General features: G+C 40.2%; 1 protein-coding gene across 4 annotated transcripts; it reads left to right on the forward strand.

The window, feature by feature from the left end:
• The first annotated feature begins 120 nt into the window (after window positions 1–120).
• LOC104591447 (2-oxoglutarate (2OG) and Fe(II)-dependent oxygenase superfamily protein) lies at window positions 121–18,838 on the forward strand. 4 transcript variants are annotated; one of them, XR_016085559.1, is made up of 11 exons: window positions 122–484; window positions 701–868; window positions 4,271–4,433; window positions 4,558–4,675; window positions 6,517–6,586; window positions 6,667–6,747; window positions 15,489–15,545; window positions 15,651–15,762; window positions 17,348–18,013; window positions 18,107–18,211; window positions 18,316–18,838. XR_016085559.1 is itself a non-coding variant. In XM_010250281.3 (9 exons), exons 1-9 carry the CDS (start codon window positions 275–277, stop codon window positions 17,848–17,850), a joined length of 1,482 nt encoding a protein of 493 aa, XP_010248583.1. In that variant the 5' UTR covers window positions 121–274; the 3' UTR covers window positions 17,851–18,838. The 4 variants fall into 4 exon arrangements, 1 of the variants encoding a protein (XP_010248583.1); XR_016085557.1 differs by having other exon boundaries at window positions 17,348–18,211; XR_016085558.1 differs by having other exon boundaries at window positions 18,107–18,838.
• The last annotated feature ends 5,949 nt before the right edge of the window (window positions 18,839–24,787 follow it).

Genomic DNA, 24,787 nt, shown 5'->3' on the forward strand with positions numbered 1-24,787 from the left:
ACAAGGGCTTACATTTTTATTGTGCCTGTCAGTGGGTCGGGTCTGGGTCTGGTTCGGGCCACGGTGTCTCATCCCCGAACCGATTATTAATAGGGACAAGGCAGTATTCATCAACTTAGGTCAAATCCCGGTACGACGATTGCCGATTGCCGAGTGCAAGTTTTGGAGTCAGAGGAACTGAAGAGGGGCGAGGAGCATCAGGTAGTTGCAACAGTCGTTGGTAGCTCTCTCCTTATATATAGATTTTTTTTTCAAACGATTTTTGAAGCGTAAAATGGGACTGAATATTGGCGGGCATGTTGAGAAAGTTAATGGGAAGGAACTGAGTTACAGTGAATTTGTGAAGAGGTATCTTGAGAAGAACCAACCAGTTGTTCTAACAGGGCTGATGGATGACTGGAAGGCTTGCAGAGATTGGGTATATGAGAATGGAAATCCCAATCTCCACTATTTCTCTGCACATTTCGGGAAATCCAGAGTTCAGGTAATTGACTGTTTTTCTTTTTTTTTTTTGGTAACATTATAAATACCCCTTGTTTGTTGGCTTCCATCTGCAATTCCTGATAAATACCCCTTTGTTATTTTTTTATTTCTATTATTTTCTAATTTCGTGCTTATATTTATCTCTAGCACCTAGTGGAATCCTTGTTTTTGTTTTTGTTTTTTATATGTTATTATGTAATATCATTGTCAAATTTAGGTGGCGGATTGTGGTAGCAAAGAGTTCACTGATCAGAAGAGAGTGGAAATGTCGGTTTCAGAGTTCATTGACCATTGGCTTAAGCTTCCCAAAGAAGACGGTAGTTATTCAAACCGCCAGGGCAATGATCAAACAGTGTTATATTTGAAGGATTGGCATTTTGTGAAGGTGTATACAGAACTACAGAAGCAAGTTCTTGTTTACATATTTCTTCAGAGTATTTTATGCAAAGTTTTCTCATCTTTACGAGGTTACTGTTCTGTATTGCACTAGCATGGTAGTTTTATCTGTTTATCACTGGTATTTTCCTTTAAGGCTCAGTTTGGGAAGAGTGCAAATACAAATATGTTTATATGGCATTTCTAAACCTTGTATTTGCACTGTACATGTTTGTATTTGCATTCTTCCCAAATGGAGCATAAATATATAACTCAAGTCTTTTCTCAAGTAATTGATAACAGTGGATGCAACGACCATGACATCAAGAACCACTATTGATAATTCATGTAGGCATGTGATCAATATTTGCACTTTGAATTAGTTTAAGATAAAAGATGTATATTTCACGTGTATACATAGTTTTCAAGGCGCCAAGGTGAGGCTAGGCAACAGGGGGTGCCTTGTTGCCTAGTCACCTAGGCGATGGATTCTTTTATGTAAAAAACATAGACCCTAGGGTAGTTCCCCTAGGTACCATAACCATATTTCCTTAATAATTATTCATAAGAAAAGTATAAAGTTCATGTTGAAGTATAGAAAATCAACATATTCATGAGAAGAAAATGAAGAAGGAAAAGAAATTTCAAAAAATATATGGGCTGAATAGAAAAGAAGAAAAGAAAAAGTAGTAGTAGTAGTAGTAGTAGTAGTAGTAAAAGAAGAAGAAGAAGAAGAATGGTGGTGATAGGGTAAGGACATCATTACAAATAAGTGTATCTTAGTACATTCAGTGGAAGCATGGTGGTGACAGGGTAAGGGAAGGTAGATTGAGATGATTTGACCTTGTGAAATGGAAATTGATGATGCGCAATCCGGCCACTCCTAGCTGGAAGCAACTGAGCTCCTAGCTGGCGACGGGCAAGAGATACCTGCACGAAGAGAGATGAAGGAACCCGGGGTTGCTCACCCGGCGGGAACACTCCGATGCTTAAGTTAGTACTCAATTGCGAGTTGGAAGAAAATGAGTCTGCAAGAAGATGGGAAAGCTAGAGAGTGGTGAATATGCGATACCTTGGCCCCTGGGGGGTTGAAGTCTTTATATACTAACATTCTGTCAGGTTTGGAGGGGTTGATCCCAAATCTTTGCCACGGCGATCTGTTGTCAGGTAACGCCTCGGAGTGATTGGTTGTTATCATCAGGACTGGGGAGTAGGTGGGCTAATGCGACCGTTGTAGGGTACGGTCCCGCCAGGCAGGAGACAACCTCCGGGGTTGGCAGGCACGACGCCGTCAGGTGAGAGACAATGAGTGCAGTCCTCAGACTTGGCAGATGCTGCGCCGCCAGGCAAGGGACGTGGGTGCAGCTTTCAGGGTTAACAGGTACGGTTGTTAGATAGGAAGCTTCTCGCGGGACTCAGGGCTACTTGATAATGAACCCTATAGCGAGCTACCTTGTGGCGAGCTACTTGTGTCGAGTTGCTGGTGGCATGCCGAGTTGATTCTGCCCGAGGTGAGTTGTCTCCGAGGTGGCTCATTTGCTTGGGTCTAGACTGCCGTGAACTTGGTTGTTTTAGTCTGCGAACTGGGATGGACTCAACCCGAAGTACCTTCAGCTCGGGACATTTTTGTACCCGAGCTCATTCTGAGGCGAGCTGATACTTGCTGAGCTGTCATCTACGTCGAGTCATGTCCACGTGCCGATCTGCTCATGTCGAGTTGTTATTCATGTCGAGTCACGTACACGTGTCACCCGTTTATGAGGTCGGGCCAAATCACCCTTCATCAGAAATCAACAAAAATACCAATAAGAATCAATTACTTGACGCAAGCTTATGGTTTTCAAGGGCAGGAAGATCAAACAAGAACCAAGACTCATGTAGTGAGAAGTAATTTATTAGCTGATTCTTTGAATAGAATATGTGTCGTTTAGTCATTAGATATAGCAGAAATGAGGAACAGTATATATGTCTTGTCCCTGTTTAGTGGGTGTGATAGAAATTAGAAGGACATAAAATTTAAGATAAGACCACTGACTTTAATAGTTTTATCCATCTTATGTAAGTTACAAGATTATCTTTCTGATTAAAGGAATCATGTTTATGAGCTGTGGCACCACAGATTAAACAAGAAGATGACAAATGGAATCAGTCTAGATACAAAGATGGACTGGCGTTCTGTAGTCAAATTCTTGAGTCCTTGACTATTATACTGTGAAACTGAATGAAAGGGAATTGTGGTTGAAGTGGCTAATGATTAGATAAATTACTAATCAAGGGATAGATTTTTGCCTGGAAACTGTACTAGCTCCAGCTAACATTTATCCAGATTCTGAACATTCTTCTAAGGGTCAACACCCTTATCTTGGGTGGTGACAGTGTATTTTATTAAATATTATCTAATGAAAGTTATCATTTCTGATAAAAAAAGCATTTATCCAGATTCTGGTACTTCTGCATGAACAATTCCTGTAAATTGAAGATCAGCTGAAAGCACATTTTATTTAACCATCTAGGATGCAGTGGGTCTCTTTGTACATTATATTTTTGGCAGATTGTATGGGCCCTTTTTTAACTCATATCAGACCACTCAATGAGAATATAAATGGAGACTGGACAGAAAAGGCTAAATTTATCATGGAATCCACTAGCATGTTAGGAACTACATCCTCAAACTGACATGAAGTTTACTGAAATGTATTTACATGGAAGTTCTCGATTATTCCAACTAAGTAGTAGTTTTTGTCTCTGGAAAAAGGAAAGGCAGCCAGAATTCACTCCAGTAGCCTTTTTTGATAGGTAACTGTGAATTTTATTAATCATCAATAAAGAATAGTATATATGAAACTGCCAAAGCAGCTAAGGTATAGGCTCATAATCAACCATCTAACCCATGAAACGGTACATTAATTACATTTCAGCCCAGAATAAAAGATCCCTGGGCCCTAATATACCTTGTTTGGCCAAATCACTGGCCAACCCATTTGCAAATGCAGACCTCCTGTCCCAACAGAAAGTCATTCTTGTAGCCCATAACAAATGGAAACTTTTTAATAGGATTATAAATTCTTTAATGTTTTTCAAAATGATGATTTTTTAATATATTCTCTTGTATTTGGGCATGTGGCTCTTCTTTTCCTTCTTCCTAGAATAAGAGTTTTCTTTAATTATCAAAAAACTTTAATATAATAATATAAAGATTTCTAAGGCTAAGTCTAGGAACATAGGACCTGAATAATGCCCTGGAACTCCTATAGCTAGCTATCTGTCCCATGTTCTGAGCATTGGTATTATACACAGAAAATGGCTGGTTTAAAAACTAGTTTGCAAAGAAGACTATAATCCTCTAACCGATAAAAGAAAGATTGTTTCTTCTATGCTTGCACCTATTAATCTTGTATGATGCTGTTCTCAGGAGTACCCAGATTATGTGGTCTATACAACTCCACTATTTTTTCGTGATGATTGGCTGAATATATATCTTGATGGTCATCCTATGCATAGAGATCCTCACAACTATCAAAAGACAAATGAGATAAACTGCTCTGATTACCGTTTTGTTTACATGGGAGCCAAAGGTTGGTACACATACACAAGGAACACTTTCTTTTCTTCTGATGCATGCCTTAATTTTGCCTTTTATTCTGGGATGACTATACAATCTATGGAGGAAAAGGTATCAAAGTGTTGGTTATCTTATAGGGACATGGACTCCTTTACATGCCGATGTTTTCAGGTCTTATAGTTGGTCTGCAAATGTGTGTGGAAAGAAACAGTGGCATCTTCTATCCCCTTCTCAATGTCATCTTGTATTTGACAGGTATGGATATACATTCTAGAATATGTGTGTGATTATGCATCAATTTGGGCTTGATATTTTACCATGGCCATGAGCTATGATCATGATAACTGGAGCTCCAATTTCTGCTGTGGGATCAATAGGAAACTATACCATCAGGCTGCATTTCCATTGCAGGAGTAGAATGGATTTGACTTTGGATTCCATGAAAATGAAATAAATGGCCTTTTTGGAGGAAGTTTAATTCTGCTAAAACATAAATTTGCCTGCTTTTTTTCCTTTTTTTTTCTCCATCTCTCCAAATCCCAATGTAAAACATAAAAGAAATGCCCAAATGATGGGATCTGGAGATTCTTCTCAGAATTGACAAAACCAATTCTATGTCCAATTCTCAACCTAAGAGTTTGACACGTTTGATATGTGACTTGAGTGGTGAACTCGTTCTAGGAAAAATCTTATCCATCTTGTTTTGACATCCTAGTTATCAGATCATTTAATAACTTGAAAATTATCTATTCATTTAATAATTTGAGGTTTATCCGTTTATTGCATTATGTACTTTCTATATTTTGTATTCTTACATTTATAAACTTGAAATAATTATAATGAATCTAAAGTTCAATCCATGACCATTTGTTGGAGTTGAACCATACAATGCACATGGTCCATCAGTTCATCCTTAGGTGGAGAACCTCTTGGGTGGGGTATTAAATGGTCAGGCTCATTGAATGATCTTAATCTTCCAATCTAGAACTAAACTTGGATGATTAAAATAAATATTGGTTGGGGAAAAGCTGCATTTGGCAACCCGGATTCCTCAAACTGAACTTCGATGGAAGTAGCCTTGGAAATCCGGGAAGATCTGGAATTGGAGGGGTATTTAGAGATGACAAAGGAACTATAGTGGGGCTATTCTCAGGCCTTATTGGTTTGGGTGATTCCATTACAGCTGAACTAAAAGCACTGGTATTTAGGACCCAAAAAGCTAAGGAGATGGGGACGCGAAAGCTTGTTGTGGAAGGCGACTCCAAAGTAGTGATAAGCTGGCTAAAGCAAACTGAAAATATACCCTGGTTGCATAGAAATGATATCAAGAAGATTAAAAGCCTCTCCAAGGTCTTGCAGCTGTCATTTCAGTGGACTCCAAGGGCGACAAATGGATTTGCAGACCAGCTAGCAAAACAAGGGCAAACAGGGATCAGTGTTTTTGGGCTCAGTTGTAAGAATGAGAAATCATAACTGTAATTCATATTTTCTTATATTAATGAAATTCTTTTTGCTGATAAAAAAAGGTCTGCATTTGCATCAATATTTTAAGATGCGTAGGTATGGTGCAAGGTCTTCCACTATCCTGAGGCATGAGGTCTTATTCACAATGTAAGAGGCATAAGCCCCCAAGCATGTAATTCTTTTTTTTTTTTTTGATAATTCCCAAGCATGTAATTCTTAATTAGTAAATAATTAAAAATAGAAAATAGGAAAATCTCCAAAATAGATGTCTAAACAGAGTGAGTGGTACTATACTTCAAGAGCCCTAGCTGCTGAACTTTACAATAAGAAAACTGAATGGAAGGTTAGAGGCATACGCCATTACACCTCACTGTATGCATGCCTCCACCATATGCTTCAATGTTTTCTCCTGTATGCCTTTTACACCTTTTAAAACATTGATTTGCCTTAATTACTAGTGTTTGCATTGATGAGTTTTCAGTAAACTTATTCTATGCTGTCAATGTTGAGGGTAAATGGCAGAGATAGTCGTTAAGTTGTGTGATGGAACAAAACAAGGCTCTGCAATGGCATGAATTTGAAAAATGTTTATTTTGATATAGTATTTGATCTGACCTTTTATATTCCTGCAGGAACATGAAAAATTCTGTCTATGACATTTTTGCTGATGTTCCAGAGAAAAAGTTTCCAGGCTTCAGGGAGGTAATTCACCAAATAAGGCTTTGATCTATTTCTCCACCTTGTTTCTACAAAACATTGATTGTACATATATGGCATTTCAGGCTATTTGGTTGGAATGCACTCAAGAACGAAATGAAATTATCTTTGTACCTAGTGGGTGGTATCATCAAGTGCATAATCTGGTATCATTCTCAACTTCAGTCTAGTGTGTTGCAATCATGCTCTGTTCTATTAGTATTTTCAAAAATGGCCTTCACATATTTTATAACTCCAGGTGCCATGTTAAGATGCATTTAAAAAATTAAAATCCATTTGTTTTGCAAAAACTGAGTTGATCACTGAACAAAATTCATCTTTTTAACTCTTGAAGTATTGTATCTCTTTTGGTAAAGTTAGGTCTTTGACAAGAATTAGTATCTAATTTCCTTAAGGCTATGTTTGGTTTGACAGAAAATAAGAGAAACAGAAAGTTGAGGCTTGAGGAAAAGTTCTTGAGGAATTTTGTGAAATTCTTTATGAACCCACTTATATATGGATCCTTATGGGGATTCCTTTCTCTATTTACTGAAGAACACGATATGTAATCATATGATAATTATAACAACATGCATAGTAACCAACTAGGGTTTTATTGGGCCAACAATTTTTTTATTAATAACCGTAAATTTTATTAAGATAGAAATATATGCTATACAACACAACTCTTTGGGATACTTAAGTAGGACAGAAAGCAAAACAGCCATTAGCTGACAGCATAAAGCAGTATAATACAAAGATAATTAGAAAATTTTACTGGCCTCAGAACCAATGCTTTCAACCTGTTATTGACCTGGATGTTTGGACTGGTTGAGCCACCACCTGCTCATGTTTTTGGGTCTGTTTTACCCCTGAACTGTTCGCTGGCAAAAAAATACTGTTGTCTTGGTCAATGACCCAGTGAACTGGCCAGTTGAATTATTTACCTATTTGGCATGGCTAGCGCTTCATGGATTAGGCATTGCTTTTTTTATTTTTGTTTTTTATATTTCTAGCCATTTTTATCATTATTATAATAGCAAGATTTGTCACACTTAATTTTGTTCAGTATGATGAATATAAAATATTAGAGACATGCCCAGCTTTTTTTTGCAAAATTTCTGTAAGTTTCTATATTTTATAATGTATCCATTATTTATTGATTACATGCTTTTTGATGTCATGGTTTGAGCTCGATGGTCGAGTTGTTGACCCACAACTTGGAGCCAAAACAGTTTAATTTCTGGGTCATTTTTTAAAACATTGATCATAGCTAAACCATCCGCTAGGCTGTTGGCAGACCTTGGTATCATAGCTACAGTTTGCTTTCTCTTGTTCATCTTTCTTCAATGCCTTAGTCCAGTCTTCTTTTGTGTCTGTCGCTTTTTTTTTTTTTTGATAGATAACAAAAACTTTTATTAATATATATTAATGGAGCAAGATACAAGGGGAGGGGTAAAAAATCTTAACCCTCCCAATAAGAACAGTTCAGATTACAATACTGCCCAGAAAAAATTAACTCTTCCCACCCCTTGTTTGTCCAACGAATTTGCACTCCTCTTAGTCCATTGAAACTTTTTTTTTTCACTTTTCCCCTTTACCCCCTTTTTTCCCCAAAGTGCTGGTTGTGGGATTGGGTTCCATGTCAATGCTGATATGACCCAGCTAACACACCAACGAGCCAGCCCTTGTTGGTTAGTCCATTGAAACTTGATTTCCATGTTTTGAATGAGCTGTCTAACTTTCTTTTTCTCATTTAGAAATTTCCACAAACTAGAGTCATCCTGCATTAGCCAATTGATAGCCAACTTAGAATCACCTTTCACCATCATTTTTCTGATATTTAACTCTTGGGCTCTTTTTAACCCTTCCAAAACAGCCAATATTTCAGCTCTAAGAGAATCTCCCCATCCAATAGAACCAGAATACAATGCAATAATTCAAACTTCTCCATCCCTGAAAGCTCCCCCTATACCCGACGGGCCTGGATTTCCTTCACTACTACCATCAAAGTTTAGTTTAGTGAACCTCGAAGCTGGGGGGGACCAAGCTGGGTTAAACGAAATCTTCCTTGGAGCTGACCAAGCCACTTCTTTCCACTTCCTGATGATGTCTCCTTCTGAATAGTTTTCGAAGAGCTGCAAAGTCTTAGCCCAATGAACCACCCTTATAGAGATTAATTCAATGATGACACCCTTATTTCTTTCTTTCCCATGAAAGGTCCTTTGATTCCTTTCCTCCCAAACTGTCCAACATATAGCTGCTCTTACACATCTCCACAGAATTTGCCCTCTCTTCTTCAGCCCCCTAACAGTAGTAGAATGGAATAGGCTTTGTACATTTGAGGGGGGGGGGGTCCACCTGCAACCAAAAAGAGAGAAAAACCAACACCAGATCTCTGAAACAAATGGGCAGAAACCAGTAAGCGATGATAAGTCTCACCATTCTTCTTACAAAGGATGCACCAGTGCAGGGATAAACACCAATTAGGCCTTTTTCTTTGAAGTAGGTCACAAGTGTTACACTTTTCAAGGAAAGCTTCCCAACAAAAAGCACTAATTCTCAGAGGGATTGGTCTACCCCAAACTTCCAAAACTGGGAAGGAGAGTCCAAAAACAGGTGGGGAATGAGCCAATTCTTTGAAGAAAGAAGAGCATGAGAAGACACCCAAAGGAGAAGGGACCCAAATCCTACTATCCCTCCTAGAGGGGTCAATACCCACCTCATCTAGGATTTTGAGCAGGTCAGAAATAATGTTCAGTTCAAAGTCTCTAAGGGCCCTTCTAAAACCCAAGTTCCTGTCAATAGTTGAATTAGAAGTGGTAAAAAAAGTGGAGACTGACCTATTTTTAAAGCGTGATAAAGAATACAAAGAAGGGAAAAGCTCTTTCAACGGAGTGCTTCTCACCCAAACATGATCCCAAAATTTCACAAGGTTACCAGAGCACAGGTCATACCTGATTAGAGGAAGGAAAGAAGGAAGTATGGCATGGATGGATTTCCAAGGAAAAACTCTCATAGCCCTAGCTGAAACTCCCGAGTCCCAGCCATCTGCCGCTTACCCATGAATACTTAAGACAACTTGAGCCCACAGTTTATCCCTCTCCAAAGTCAATCTCCAAAGTCATTTCCCCAACAGTGCTTCATTCTTTTTCTGCGAATTACCTAAAGCAAGCTCACCATCACTTTTGGTTTTGGTAACTATATCCCACCTGACTCTATGGTCCCTTTTCTCCTCTCTTGGTTCCCAAGGGAAATCTCTCATTAGCTTTTCCAAAATCCCACATATTCCCTCAGGCATTTTAAACACCGACAGAAAGTGAACAGACAAATTGGCCAATGTTAACTTCATCAAAGTTATCCTGCCTCCCAAGGAAAGGTAATTTTTCTTCCAAGATGATAACCTCTTAGTGAGCCTATCAATCACCGGATTCTAGAAACTCTTTTTGCTTGGGTTATCCCCTAGTGGCAGCCCCAAATAAATCAATGGCCATTGAGCAATCTCACATCCCAAAATTCGAGCTCTATCCTCCACCTCACTTTCACTCATATTGATGCCAATCACACAGCTCTTATCTAAATTCACTTTGAGATTAGTCACCTGTTCGAACACATTGATCACTTGCTTTAGATTACTAACCCAACTTACCTCATCCCCACCATAGAAGAGAATTGTGTCGTCAGCAAATTGTAGATGTGTTACTGGGACCCTATCCCTCCCTACCCTCCAGCCTTTCACCAAGTTTCTAGAATCTGCCCTCTCAATCAGCTTCCCTAGGACTTCAGCAATTAGGGTAAAAAGGAAAGGAGAAAGGGGGTCTCCTTGCCTAATGCCCCTAGTAGCCGGGAAGTTATCTACCACCTTACCATTCACCAAAATGGAATAGTAGCATGTCCTAATACATCCTTTCACCCAACTGCACCACTTCTGCCCAAATCCAAAAGACTCTAGGACTTCCAATAAAAATGACCAATCCACCAAATCATATGCCTTCTCGAGATCCAATTTGCACACCAACCCTTTCTTCCCACTTCTTTTGAAATCTTCCACACTCTCATTTGCAATTAGGATTTGATCCACAATTTGTCTATTTTTCACAAAGGCACTTTGATTCGGGGAAATTATTAAGGGTAGCACCTTTCTAATCCTCCGAGATAGCACCTTAGCAATGATTTTATAAAGGTTGTGTACCAAACTAATGGGCCTGAACTCTTTGGGGTGACAAGCTTCTCCCTTTTTCGGAATTAGAGCAAGGAAGGTAGAGTTTAGGCCTAGATTGATCACCCATCTTTCAAAAAATTCAGAAAACACTCTTTGAATATCCTCCTTAAGTATCTCCCAACAGTCTTGGTAAAAAGCCATCACAAAGCAATCAGGACCAGGTGCTTTAGATCTATTCATAGAAAATATGGCTACCCTTATTTCTTCTAATTCAAAACTTCTCTCCAACCACACCCTCGATTCTTCCGGGAGCCTAGGCCACTCCAAACCTTCAATCTATAACCTACTAGACATAGGCCTTTTGTTGATGGACTTAAAATGATCCACAAAAGCCCCTTCAATCTCATTCTGCTAGGTTAATGTTACACCATTAATCACTAGCTTGGAGATAAGGTTCTTCTTTCTCCTACCATTGGCTATAGCATGAAAGAACTTTGTGTTCCTATCACCTTCCTTTACCCACTTGTGTCTGGACTTTTGCCTCCAACTAATTTCTTCTTTGAAGAGGACATCCTCCAAATTTTTCCTCAGCTCCCATCTGAGCTCTTTGTCCCTTTCCCCAAACAAACCTAGTTCTTCTTTTGCATCTAGCTCCTCAATCTGATTAACCAACTATTGTTTTCTTTCCTCAAGCCTCCCAAAATGAAGAATATCCCATTCTTTGATTTTACTTTTCAACTCTTTCAACTTCCATTGAAATTTCATACCTTCTCAATTGACCCTTGGGTTACTTCCTACCCACTATTCCTTTACTTTCTCCTTAAAACCTGGATGGGACAGCCACATATTCTCAAATCTGAAAGGGGTAGGTCCTCTATTCCTAGGCTCAAGCTTACTTATTAGAACTGGCCAATGATCAGAGGTGACTCTAGGCAATGTCCTTGACATCATGTCTCCCCAATGTTCTTCCCAATCAGCAGTGAAAAGAAATCTGTCTAACTTTGAAATCTGGTATTCTCTTGTGTCTGTCTCTTTTCCTGCTAAAGAAATCTGGTATTCTCCTATGCCGCCAAAAGTTAGGGCTTTTTGCTGGGAAGTGGCTCTTCAAAAGATCAATACTATGGATGTACTTCAAAGAAAAAGGCCAGACTAGAGCCTTTCCCTACATGTCTGTTACCTTTGCTTAAGAAATGGTGAGACGGCGACTCATCTTTTGATTTCTTGTCCTTTTGCTTATTATTTGTGGAATTGGTTCTCTTCTTTGTTTGGTTACAGATGGAACCCCCCCTCAGGTGTGCTGAACCATTTTGACTCTAGCTTCTTCCGATAACCAAGGAAAAGGAGCAAAATAATGTGGAGAATAACAAGAGCTGCCATCCTATGGTCAATTTGGGAAGAGAGAAACAATAGGATCTTCCTAGGGCAAGAAAAATCTAAGGAAGCACTTGTGAAGGTTGTCACCATCAAGGTTATGTATGCACTGGCTGAAAGTACATCATCTCTTCAAGGATTTCTCCTCAGCGGACTTAATTAGAAATTGGAGTGTTATAGCTATATCCTCGCCTTCCTCCCCTGTGGTACAAGATTGTTGGGTATGTTATGGGCCCGCGAATAGGATCTCGTCACGGGTCGGTCCATGGGGAAAACCTCTTGTTTTCCCTTGTTCCTCTCTTTTCTTGAAGAACCTATCTTGCCGCCCTAAAGTTGATTTGTTCAAGAGATCACCAACTCTCCTTTGCTCTCTTTCTTGACTGAAATTTTCGATATGTTTATTGAATAATATCAGCTCCTTAAATAGGAGATTACAAGAGGTAGAATCCTATTTTTAGGAAGACTCCTTGCTAATCTACTACTCTATCCTATTAAACTGATAAGATAAGACTAAATTGATAAAGATAAGACTTCCTTGATCTATCCTACTGAACTGATAAGATAAGATAAGAACTGTAATTAGATAAGATAAGACTCCCTTAATCTATCCTACTGAACTGATAAGATAAGATAACTGAATAGATAAGACTCCTACTAATCCCTACTACTGAAAGCAGATAAGGTAAGAATACTGAATAGATAAGATAGGATGAAAACACTAAATTGCTGCTGCTGCTGCTGCTGTCGGCGCCCACATCAGGGTACCACCGCCTCAGGTCAAGGTGAAGCTAAACTTTGATGGAAGCTCCTTGGGTAATCTAGGTCAGTCGGGAGTTGGGGGTGTGTACAGAAACGATGACGGAAAATCTTGGCCCTTTACTCGGGCCTGGGAGATTCATTAAGGGCAGAAGTAGTGGCCTTGCTTCAAGGTTTGAAACTGGCAAAACAATGGGGCATGCAACAATTAGAAGTGGAAGGAGACTCCAAGCTGGTAATAGGGTGGATGCAAACTGGAAACCTGGGAGTGTGGACTCTTAGACAGCCTCTAAGAGAGATTATTAGCTTAGCAAGGAAGATTGGGGTGCACTTTAATTGGGTAAGAAGGTCAGCAAATGGAATGGCTGACACTTTAGCTAAGCAAGGAGTTACTAGGGAGGCTTTATTTTGGGCCTGTTTGTAAGTTTTTTATTTTCTTTTTCCATCCATTTTGTGGGTGGTAAGCCTGTAATCTTTTTAATTATCTAATGAAAGTTACCGTTTCCTATAAAAAAAAAGGCTGTTGCTTCTCTAATTTTGAGGTCTAAGGTGCCAAGGTCCTTCAGTTTGGAGAGAAACCAATCAATAATAACTTGGCAATCTTCTTCAAAAGTAAATCAACTCTAACAAGCTGTCACATTGCCAATTTTATCCCTTGAAGAAGTGCTAACAGTTCTTTCCTTGATGAATTTCCAAATCTGGTTGGGCCCGAATAGTTCAATACCATGTTTTTGTCATGATCTATAAAAGCTCCCTCTACGCATACATACGTACATATGTACATAAGCCACTCTCTTACGATTGAATATCAATTGAAATTCCTCTCTAGTTTTCAGCCTATGTACCATCCACATCATACAAAGCTCTATAATACTCTGTGCATCTTGACTCTTATTTTCGAAAATTCTGAAATTCTGTTCATACCAAATGCTCCATAGAATTGCTGCCATCATACTGTGCCTAAAAATTTACCCTCTTCTTTTTGTGCATGGGAAGGATTTGTAAAGAAAACAACTCTACAATCTTACGAGTAAACGAAGCAACACCAAAAAGGTTGGAAAAATGACTCCATACCTTTGTAGTGAATGGGCACTCAAGAAAGAGGTGATTTACATTCTCGATTTGGAAAGGGGTTGAAAAAAGTAACAGTTCATTTAGCAAGAAAATCAAGTTTGAAGTAGGAAGAGGAACCAGGGTTCAATTCTGGATGGATTTCTGGTGGAGAAACAACTTGTTAAAGGATGATTTTCCAGATCTGTTTGTAATCACAGTGGACAAAGAGGCAAAAGTGGCCAATTATGTGCATTTTCAAAATGGCGATCAGGTTTGGAGCCCACAGTTTAGAAGAGCTCTAAATGATTGGAAGATTGAACCTTTTGGGCAGCTACTTCAGAAATTGTACAGCATGCAAATCAATTTTAATTCAGAGGACAGAAGGGTCTGGTCAGAAGATTGAAAGGGTGAGTTCACAGTAAAATCTTTTTATAATAAATTGACCCAAGAGGATGAGCAGGATGTCCCTTGGCATGTAATCTGGAGTAAGTTTATTCCTTCAAAGGTGGCTTTCTTTGTTTGGTCTGCCTATCTGAACAAGATTCTTACAAAAGACAACCTGATCAGGAGGGGAGTGGTGATTGACTCACCTGTTTGTGTGTTATGTAATGGAGTAGAAGAGTCAGTTGACCACCTGTTTCTGCATTGCAGTTTTACATACAACATATGGGTGAAAATCTTTAGAATTTTCGCCATTAAAAGTTGCTGCCCTGCATCAGTGGAAGCTTTTGTAAAAGGCTGGTGGACACATGGTCTGAGTAAGAGGGAAAAATCTATGGCAAATGGTCCCAGGAGCAGTTTTTTGGTCAATTTGGCAGGAAAGAAACTCAAGACTCTTTCAAAGTAAAGGCTGTCAAGAAGGGGAAGTGTAGCAAAAAATAGTTGGGAAACTGCTATCCTGGTCATCTGCACATCTATCAAGAAATAGTGTTCCCCTTAGTTCTCTCTTTCATTTTGAAAACCTTTTTGTAATGACAAATGGGATAGTGGTCTAATGTTTGTTTTGTATTCCCCAATGTATAGTGTCTGGTTGTACATGGGTCTTTTCTCTCTTTTTCTTAATGAATCAATATTTTACCTCTTTTTTCAAAAAAATAAAAAAAATCTTTCAGACATATATCATCGTCTTGAAGAAAGTGACTCTTTACTTGTGTCTCTTGGCAGGCTTCTTACCTGTGTCTTTTAACCCATATTACCAAGTTTGATTTAAAATCCAATCAGATCTGGTACTGTTAGATTTGGTTAAAAATCATTAGAATTTTTTGGTTATTTGTTGTTACAAAGGGGGGGATGGATGACTTGTAGACATGCTTTTACAAATCATAACCACTCTATGTCTACCAATTAATAATCATCTTGATAAATAACAAAATTTTTATTAATAGGCAACAATATACTACTTTCCTAATTTGAGTTCAATCCTTTTGTGCATATGGGCCATCCAAATCTGAAAATAGTTGGATTGGATCTCATGGATTACTGTGGCCTATTCTTTTTCTTTAGTTTGTTTGTGAGGAATTACTATATTTTCCTAATTTAAGAATTTTACTTGTATTTCTTTTGCAGGAGGATACAATATCCATAAACCACAACTGGTTCAATGCCTATAATCTTTCTTGGGTGGTAAGTAGAGCTAAGTAATTCACCTGTCATAGCCTACAAAACTTTGAGGAAGACCATCTTCCAACAAATTGAGCTACATCTCATTATATTTTTATCTGTTTTCAGTGGGAATTGCTTGTCAAAGATTATAATGAGGCAAAAGAGTACATAGAGGACATTAGAGATATATGTGATGATTTTGAAGGCCTCTGTCAGCGAAACCTTGCAGCTAACACAGGTAAAGTGTTGTAGCAAAGAGGAGCTCTGAATTATGAATATTAGGAAGGCAATCCATAAAAAAAGGAATATTAGGAAGGCAGAATGTGATGTAGGACAGTAGGACTGATTCATTAGGTATGCAACCCTACATGCCATGGTTTCATAATAGCATGGTTAGGGTTGGAGGGTGGGCTAATAGGGTTATGTTTGAAGCAAATAAGGAATTGGTGTTCAGGAAATTTGGTTTTAGTGTCCTTTAGGCAATAACAATGCGTATAAGATATCACAAGGACTTTATGCCTGTACCAAGAATGAAGGGAAGGTTGAATCAAGTTCCTGATCTTGAACCTTGGGCAAGGAGTTTTTCTTTATCTTCTCCTGCAAGTAGAGAAAATATTTCTACAAGAACATATGCACGAGCTACCATGCACAGCCAACATTATTTTTCCAGGGGAGCTCTTCAGTCTTAATTCACATTAAATCATCTGAAAAATCCTTTGAGGCTGATTGACGGTCCTTATGCATACAATAGTGTTTTCCAGATCTACATTTATAAGAATACTCTAAATAAGAGTCCTAAATGAAATAGGAATTTTACTAGTGTGACACATGAGCTGTCTGTGTTGAATCCCAGGAGCATGGAATAGTTTGTTGAACTGTATTGAAGGAAATAGCGCATAGTGGACCTGCATGTTCTCTACATATCTTATGGACCTTGAGTTAGAATAGAGTAGCCTAAATGCCCTTGCATCAGGGTAGGGACAGCCTTCCTTACTCTCCCAAGTCAAATATTGGCATGGTTAGATGATCTTATAGGTGAAGAATATGGCTAGAATTTTTTTTTACTTTAAGAAGTTCCAGATTGGATGATTAACTTCATACCAAGTGTTTTTGGTGGGAGTCATTGAATTTGGATGATTAACTTCATACCCAAAATTATTATTACCTTTCAAAAAAAAGAGTGGAAAGTTAGATATTGGGAACAAATGGAATACAACCTTAAATCCACCCATCCTTGGTCTGAATAACTTATCTCAATTCTGGTGATGCAGTATTTGTAAGGAAGTAAAGAACAAAAGGTCTCTTAACCAAAGGCAGATTCAATGCCAAATCCCTGTTTATTCACTATTCAGTTAGACCACCCTTAATCACCCAACTACATGCTTGCCCGTGGGATGCAGACACATACACATACATGTGCAGAAGCCAAATAGCCCAAACTAGCAAACCTAATCACAACCCATTTATTAACCAAACCCAATGTGACACATAATTCTGTTGAGACTCAAGAATCTCCACCAACCCCAACTCAGAGTTTGGAAAGTCCAAAACAAACCTACAAAAGGGGCTGCATCAGTTAGGTTCATGTTGCTATTGAACTTGCTCAAGTTGCATTTAATACATTAAATTGTAGATCCTGCATATGATATAGACCATGCATCAAACACAGTTAGGACATGAGCGTCTCTGCATTTAAATTATCATTATTTTAATCTACTAATGCTTATATAGGAAGGATGCTGAAATGTTTAGTTACTGAAGTTTTACTGATTTCTACGTCTCTCGTGTATAGTTTCTCTTAGTCATTTCTTTGTTTCTAACAGGCATGAATTTATTGGATTTCTTCATCTGCATCTCACGTTTCTCTTTTGCCAACTTGATCCAACTGTACCATCTTGTAAGAAACTACAGTAATTTCACTAGGGATCCATTGCCAAGAATTCAGTATCTAATTATAAATCTCACATGCTTATGCAAAGTTGCATTGAAGATGGAGTCCATGGAGAGTTTGAGTGGAAATGAAGCAACTTTAGTGGGTGTCCTAGAAGTTATAGGGCAGTCAGAGTTCTTGGATCTGTGCATAGCTTTAAATGGAACATATGAGACGGTAATTGGGCCAACTTCTGATATAAATTACTCTTTAGGAAATAATTTAGTGGAGATGGACTTTATGGAAGATTATGATTTTAAGGTTTCCAACCCCAAAGATCTTATTACAGTCATAGAGTGTGTTTTGAATAAAGTTGGTTGCTTTTCTAGTAACAAAAACATTAACCTGTTCTCTAAATTGAGTGACATCAAATCTCAATGGCTCTGTAAGAGGTAATATTTGAATAAAATGCCATAGCTGAGCCCTTGAAGAACCGCTTACTCAAAAGTTCCTGTAAATTGCATAGATGCCTTTTGTTTGGGATATTTTCAGTTTATGGGTGTTGCCATAAGAGGTGTCGAAGACGCAACCACTGTCATGATGACCCATACTCACACAGGTCAGTAAAATACAGGATGATAGTTGTGCAAACTTCTGCTTCTGTGGATTTGGATTTACTTGAAGCTTCTAGATTTAATGTCTCTTTCTTCAGAATGATACTACAGTCATGGACTGTGCCATCACAAATATTTATTGGATAATTGGATTTCTAGCTGTATGAACTCAATGACTTGAACCCTCACTGCTTCTGTTAGAGGTAATAATATATTTGGATGTAAATTCATGTCAAGTCGTCATTTGAGAGTTTCCAATTCAAGTCATTTGGGATATCTTGAGATGGTATGGATTTTGTCCCGGCAGAGGTTTTCAAACCAAAGCAACTGATGTAAAGGACTATGGTTAAAAGGTGAGTTGAGAGATGGGGATGTGATTGTTCACTTGAGAGTTGTGCGTGCTAAACAAGTGACCAAGGATCTAAAGGAGTTTTAGTGGACCAAGAGGCAGGATGGAGATTATATGCTCGTATGGTTGCAGAATAGGAAGCTGAAAGTGCCAAATGATGTACCAAAGATCTACAATAAGACAAAATGGAAAGATCATATCTCGACAGGGTGGTATGGAAATTCACAATTAATGAGAATTCGCACCATGGGGCTTTGAAATTGTTCCGTTGGTGGAGGAGATATATGCAGAAACCAATTTTTTTCTGGTATGGATAACTGTGCAGATATATTTACAAGTATGCAATGCTGATAAATATCACCAGCCTGATGCGTCAAAGGTTTGGAGATGACCTGTTTCTAACTTTTTTGTTCCCCATTTCAATGAAAAATAAATTGTTATTAACTTTTTTATTGATAAAAAAAAAGTTTAGTTTTGCCAATATTTTTGCCTTATTTGGAGAGCTGTTGCTTGATTGCGGTTTTTTCTTTTTCATTTCAGAAATGGATGGAAACTCATTATGTCTTTTGAGTTTTTCAATTTGAAATGTCAATTTCAGAAATAAATGATTCTCAAATTATCAAAGCATGACTTATGCAGCCAAAATAAATAAATTTTCAAAATATTCAAGAAATGACTTACGCAGCCGAAGTATCAGATTGTTGGAAAACTGATGGTGTTATGTGCTCATGTAGACCATTAAACAAGTGACCACCATTGTTGCACTGGGCTGTGGTGACCACAATTTTTTTAATTCTCAAAAAAGAAAAAAAAAAAAAGAAGGAAAGAGAGAAGTGGAGGGAGAGGGAAGAAGCAGCCAAGAAGAGGAAAGGTTGTTTGATCTGAGAGTATGTAAACTTAAGTGCATTATTCCATTTCTCATGGCCATACGGGATTATTTCGTATAGATCCTTCATTCCTTGGCAATTCCCAGTAAGCCATAGGTTGAACATCTATTATCACTGAGGCGCAAAACGGCAAAAGGCCCACGGAGTTGCTGTTATTCAGGTTTCCTGTCGGTGAGAGAGAGGGCCCATTTGGGAGGGCTTCGGCTCTAATTGAGCTGCTTTTTCACTGAGCCACTTTGATTCGATGACTACAACAAATTTCACTGGAAAGCATGTTTTTCAAACTGTCGTTGCCCGGATGGTTGGACCATTTGATCCAGAACTGTCTAGGCAACCAGTTCCATTGTACCCCTGAATCATTCCTTTGTCAAAAATTGTTGATTTGGTCAATAACCTGCTGACTCAAGCAATCAAACTGTTGATCCATTTGACCTGGACAATGGTTATTTTTAGTTTTAAACTGTGACTGTTGGTTTGGATCAGATGGTCAAACCAGTGGCCAAAGCAGTTTTGATTCAGTATCGATTTTTAAAACATTGCTAGAAAGCCAATTGTTTGATTGAACGAAAGCACATTAGGCTTCTGGGTTTTACACCAAACATAGCTTTTAGGCTGTTTGTGTGGCGCCCACCTTGCAAAAAGCCGCTGTGTGAAAGCCCTACCAAACAAGCACCTAGACCTAGTAAAGGCCGCCATGTGGGGAATTTAATGATATTAATTAGTATACGTGGAACACCATGCATGACTTCATGTTACAAGAGACCTGTGTGCATTGGGTGTTAAAAAGATGCCCTCTTGTCACAAGTGACTCCTTCGCCGCTCCAACAAGCACCTACAGTGAACCATCCGAGTGCCGACCGCGTGCCTTCATGGTGTCAACATGTGTGTCATGGGTGGGCTTTACTTGTATTTTGTAAGGGGGACCGCCAATGGCGTTATTGTAATTACTTAGTATGCTTTTCCATCATTTTGATGTTTCCTATTGTCACTCCCCCAAAAGCTTAACGTACTCTTCGAGGGGAGGTAGGTAGTCGAGTGAGCTCATAAGCGTGTAAAGGTTAAGCACGAGATCCCCTTGACACTGTACTGTGTGCTTGTGCTTACCACTGATTAATGCAATACAAGTAGCCTTTTGCTAATTCGTGTGCCTTCTTGTTGCCTTTGTGTGTGTGTTTGCTTTGTTTCGTAGGCTTACTCGCCCATTTCGAGTGCCGCACGGGGCCCCAACGATTACCCCCGTGACAGTTGGTATCAGAGCAGGTGCTCCTACAAATACTCTGGACCGCCTTCGTCCCTACATCAACCCAATGAAGAGCAATCGGGGCGTTTCCGATGACACACCACATGGGCGGACTCAAGCCCACGACACCGACGAAGCTCCACTTGACGAACCTACCAAGACACAAGCCCCAAAGGGGCGTACAACCAAAGCTAGCAAGCACGACAAATCAGTCGACCAACTAGCTACCGTGGACATGCGCCTCCTACGTTGCGAGGTGACAGTGGGAGAAACCCGAGATCGGGTTGATGAACTCCACCTCAACCTAGAGACGGTTGAGAATGCAGTGGTGGAACTAGAAGGACGTTTCAATGGCGCCTTCAGAGACATGCACACCACCATACAGAATTCGGGAGCTGGGCCTTCCCAAAGCAGCCTACAGGGCTTGCTAGACAAATTCCAAGCGCAGTTGGATGAGATGAGAGATGAGATGACTCTCCTAAAGAGGGCAGTGGCCAACACACCAAGCACTCCCTCCACCCTAGCTTCCATGAACATCAAGATCCGAGAGCCAACGCCTTACTCGGGTGCCCGGGATGCTAGGGAGCTTGACAACTTCTTGTGGCAACTGGAGCAATATTTCTCTGTCACTGGCATCATTGACAACCAAACTCAGGTACGTACAGCTGCTATGTATTTGACTGATATAGCAATGTTATGGTGGCGTAGGTGTTGCCAAGACATTGAACGTGGAACCCGTACCATCGACACTTGGGTTGGATTCAAGTGTGAGATCAAGCGGCAGTTCTACCCAGAAAACGTGGAGTACTTGGCGCGCCAAAGAATGAAGAATCTCAGACATCAAGAATCACTACATGACTATGTCAAGGAGTTTTCGGCCTTGACGCTGGAGATCACGGACATGTCAGACAAGGATCTTCTGTTCAATTTTATGGATGGTCTCAGGCCATGGGCTGAGCTCGAACTCCAGCGACGCGGGGTTGAGGACCTCGCCACCGCCATGGCCATAGCTGAACAGCTTGTTGATCTAAGAACACCTAAAGAAGATGTGCAAAGACCATCCAGCCCAGGTACCATGAGTTTGAGTGGGGGAGATCCACAATCAACCCCTACAAAGGAGAAGCCAGTGCCCGTGAACAAGCCCTACACTTACCAACAAGGGAAGAAGCCACAAGGAGGCCTAAGCTACCAGGGCCACCAATCCACTAGAAGACCTCCTCCTGCGCCGTGTTACCTTTGCAACGGGAAGCATTGGATGAGTGACTGTCCAACCCGAAAGAAAATAATTGCCCTCATCGCCAAACTCAGCGATAGTGAAGAGAGTGATGAGGAGAAACCCACAGCGGCGCCCAGAATAGGCGCCCTCCAACTCATCAATGCCATGGTCAAGAAAGAGGCCACATCAAAGCGGCCCACCAAAGCCCACAAGGGGCTGAGTTATGTAGACATCACCCTCAGCGGGAGGCCGACCCAAGCCTTGGTGGACACTGGGGCCACCCATAACTTCATTTCGCTTGCGGAGGCAAAGCGACTCGGCTTGACCACCACCAAACAAACTGGGTGGGTCAAGGCTGTCAACTCCGGGGCCAAAGCAGTAGTGGGCACGGCCCGTGGAGTAGAACTCCGAGTTGGACCATGGAAAGGACCCATCAATCTATCTGTGGTTCCCTTGGATGATTTTCAGGTGGTTCTTGGAGTGGAGTTCCTTAAGCAGGCGGAAGCAGCACTTATGCCACACATCAACAGTTTGCTTATTCTAGACGAACACTCCCCTTGCATGATTCCTGTCTCATCAGCCGTGCAGATACTTGGGAAGCAACTTTCAGCCTTGCAGTTGTACCAAGAAACTATCAACCATGAAGACAGCTCTGCGTCAGCAAGGAAGAACCCCTGTCAAGTACCTCTCATCGACATTGGAACTGGTTGGGAAGTCGTCACCAGGAAGAAGTCACCCCCAAGACAGTTCCATTTTCAGCGCCAACACCGATGCCAGCGCCCAAGTCAACACCAGCAGCAGCATCAACTTCAGCGCCAACCACATCAGCAGAAGTCGACTTCGCAGCAGAAGTCGACTTCGCAGCAGAAGTCGACTTCGCAGCAGAAGCCGCAAGTGCCCGCAACTGGTGGGCCCAACAGAAGAAGACCCAAGGCCGTGTCAAACCTTGCCCACATCTACTACCACAACCACCGGGGAGAGCGAGTGCCACCCAAGCCATTCAGGGACCACGTTCACGTCATCCCAAAGGCTAGTTCCCGTAGTAGCCCGGTGAGATACCCTTGGGGAAAAATGCATGGGAATCCACACCTTAATAATCCAAAACACCATTTTGATCCTTACCTGGCCCAAACCTACCCCTTAGCCAAACAGAACCAGCCACTAACATACCTTGAGGCTGCCAGGAAAGGACTTAGCCATAGGAAACCCCTACAGAATGAGCCAACCCGACCATGCCACCAAAATATACACCTCGGCCTTGGACGATAGCCGGTTCGGGGAGCAGCAGAAGAACCCTCCTTCCGCAACAGTGACTCTAAGGGACCAGCCGAAGCCGATCTCCGAGGACGTAGATCGAATTGAGTGGGGGAGAATGTCACAAGTGACTCCTTCGCCGCTCCAACAAGCACCTACAGTGAACCATCCGAGTGCCAACCGCGTGCCTTCATGGTGTCAACATGTGTGTCATGGGTGGGCTTTACTTGTATTTTGTAAGGGGGACCGCCAATGGCGTTATTGTAATTACTTAGTATGCTTTTCCATCATTTTGATGTTTCCTATTGTCACTCCCCCAAAAGCTTAACGTACTCTTTGAGGAGGGGTGGTCGACCTCCTTGGGTGCCTAACCTTGGCACTCCTAGACCTTCATCCCCTTGCGGGGCGGCCCTGGTTCAAGCATGTCCCTTCACTTCGCCAGCCCCTTGCCCAAGCTGATTGAGCTATCCCGTTGCCCTTAGCGCACGGGTGTGTTCCGGCCCATGCGGTTGCCTATCATCATGGCACACAGGTGCCTGTCATCGTCAGCATACAGGAGACCCTTCACATCGGTGCCAAGTCACCTTATCGGCGCATGGTCGCCTTCCATTATGGTTGTCCCCCTTTAGCACGTAAGCGGCGCCTCCCATGGACCGGTCTGAGCCAGGAGAGTGCCCCGGCCATTGGACTTGAGGTCATGATCCAGTGCTACTGACGTTGGTGGAGCCATCCCATCGGGCAACTCCTAGCCTCTAAGCGCAGAAAGGCTTGTCCTGGCCTGCCTTGGCCAGGACGCCGCACGGGTTTCTTCCGCTGTAGAATTACCCCCGTGACACTCTTGCATTCACAGTTTCTTAACTGAATTGGTTGTGAGTGAACTTCAATAGCCTCATATTTAATTTTTTTTACTTTTAAGATTTCATAAAAAATCATAATTTTAAAAGGGTTGGAAATCAATATGAGGGACAACTGCATTTTAGAAATATAGTATAGATTTCGGATTTGCAGTTTGGACTTCTTGGGTTGAGCAAAACTACGTATTTGTACATGGTCTAACATCCTATAGAACACATTTTGTCATTTTCCTAAGTTCTAATTTTCTTTACAACATGAATGTTTGCATTTATTATATTTACTTTTTCTTGAAGAAGTAAAAACAAGTTGGTTTATTTAAAAAATAACCCATATTTAAAAAAAAACACTAAAATAATGATTTCTAAGACAAACAAATTTATGAACTCTTTATCAATTATCAGATGAAAACATGTTCTTGGATGTATGACCTCTTGGGAAGTCTTCATGTTACATCCCAATTTTTATTTATTTTTGTTCATAAAAACCGAAAATTGAAGGAGATGTTTTTATTTCTAATTTTAGGATTAAGAAGACACACATGCACACGAAGAACATGTTTTTAATATATATATATATATATATATATATATATATATATATATATATTAGAATCAATTCATTTTCAAGCTATAAACGATTCTAATTTATTTTGAAATTCGCAACAAGAAAAACCATTCACATCGAAGAACACCCCCTTAGTTTCAGGCTATGAACTCTTTATCAATTATCAGATGAAAACATGTTCTTGGATGTGTGACCTCTTGGGAATTCTTCAGGTTGCATCCCAATTTTTATTTATTTTTATTCATAAAAACCGAAAATCGAAGGAGATGTTTTTATTTCTAATTTTAGGAACAAGAAGACACACATGCACACGAAGAACATGTTTTTAATATATATAGATATATATATAGATATATATATATATATATATATATATTTTAGAATCAATTCATTTTCAAGCTATAAACGATTCTA

This window comes from Nelumbo nucifera, chromosome 4 (genome assembly GCF_055504915.1).
Source record: "Nelumbo nucifera cultivar China Antique chromosome 4, China Antique-T2T, whole genome shotgun sequence".
Lineage (NCBI taxonomy): Eukaryota > Viridiplantae > Streptophyta > Magnoliopsida > Proteales > Nelumbonaceae > Nelumbo > Nelumbo nucifera.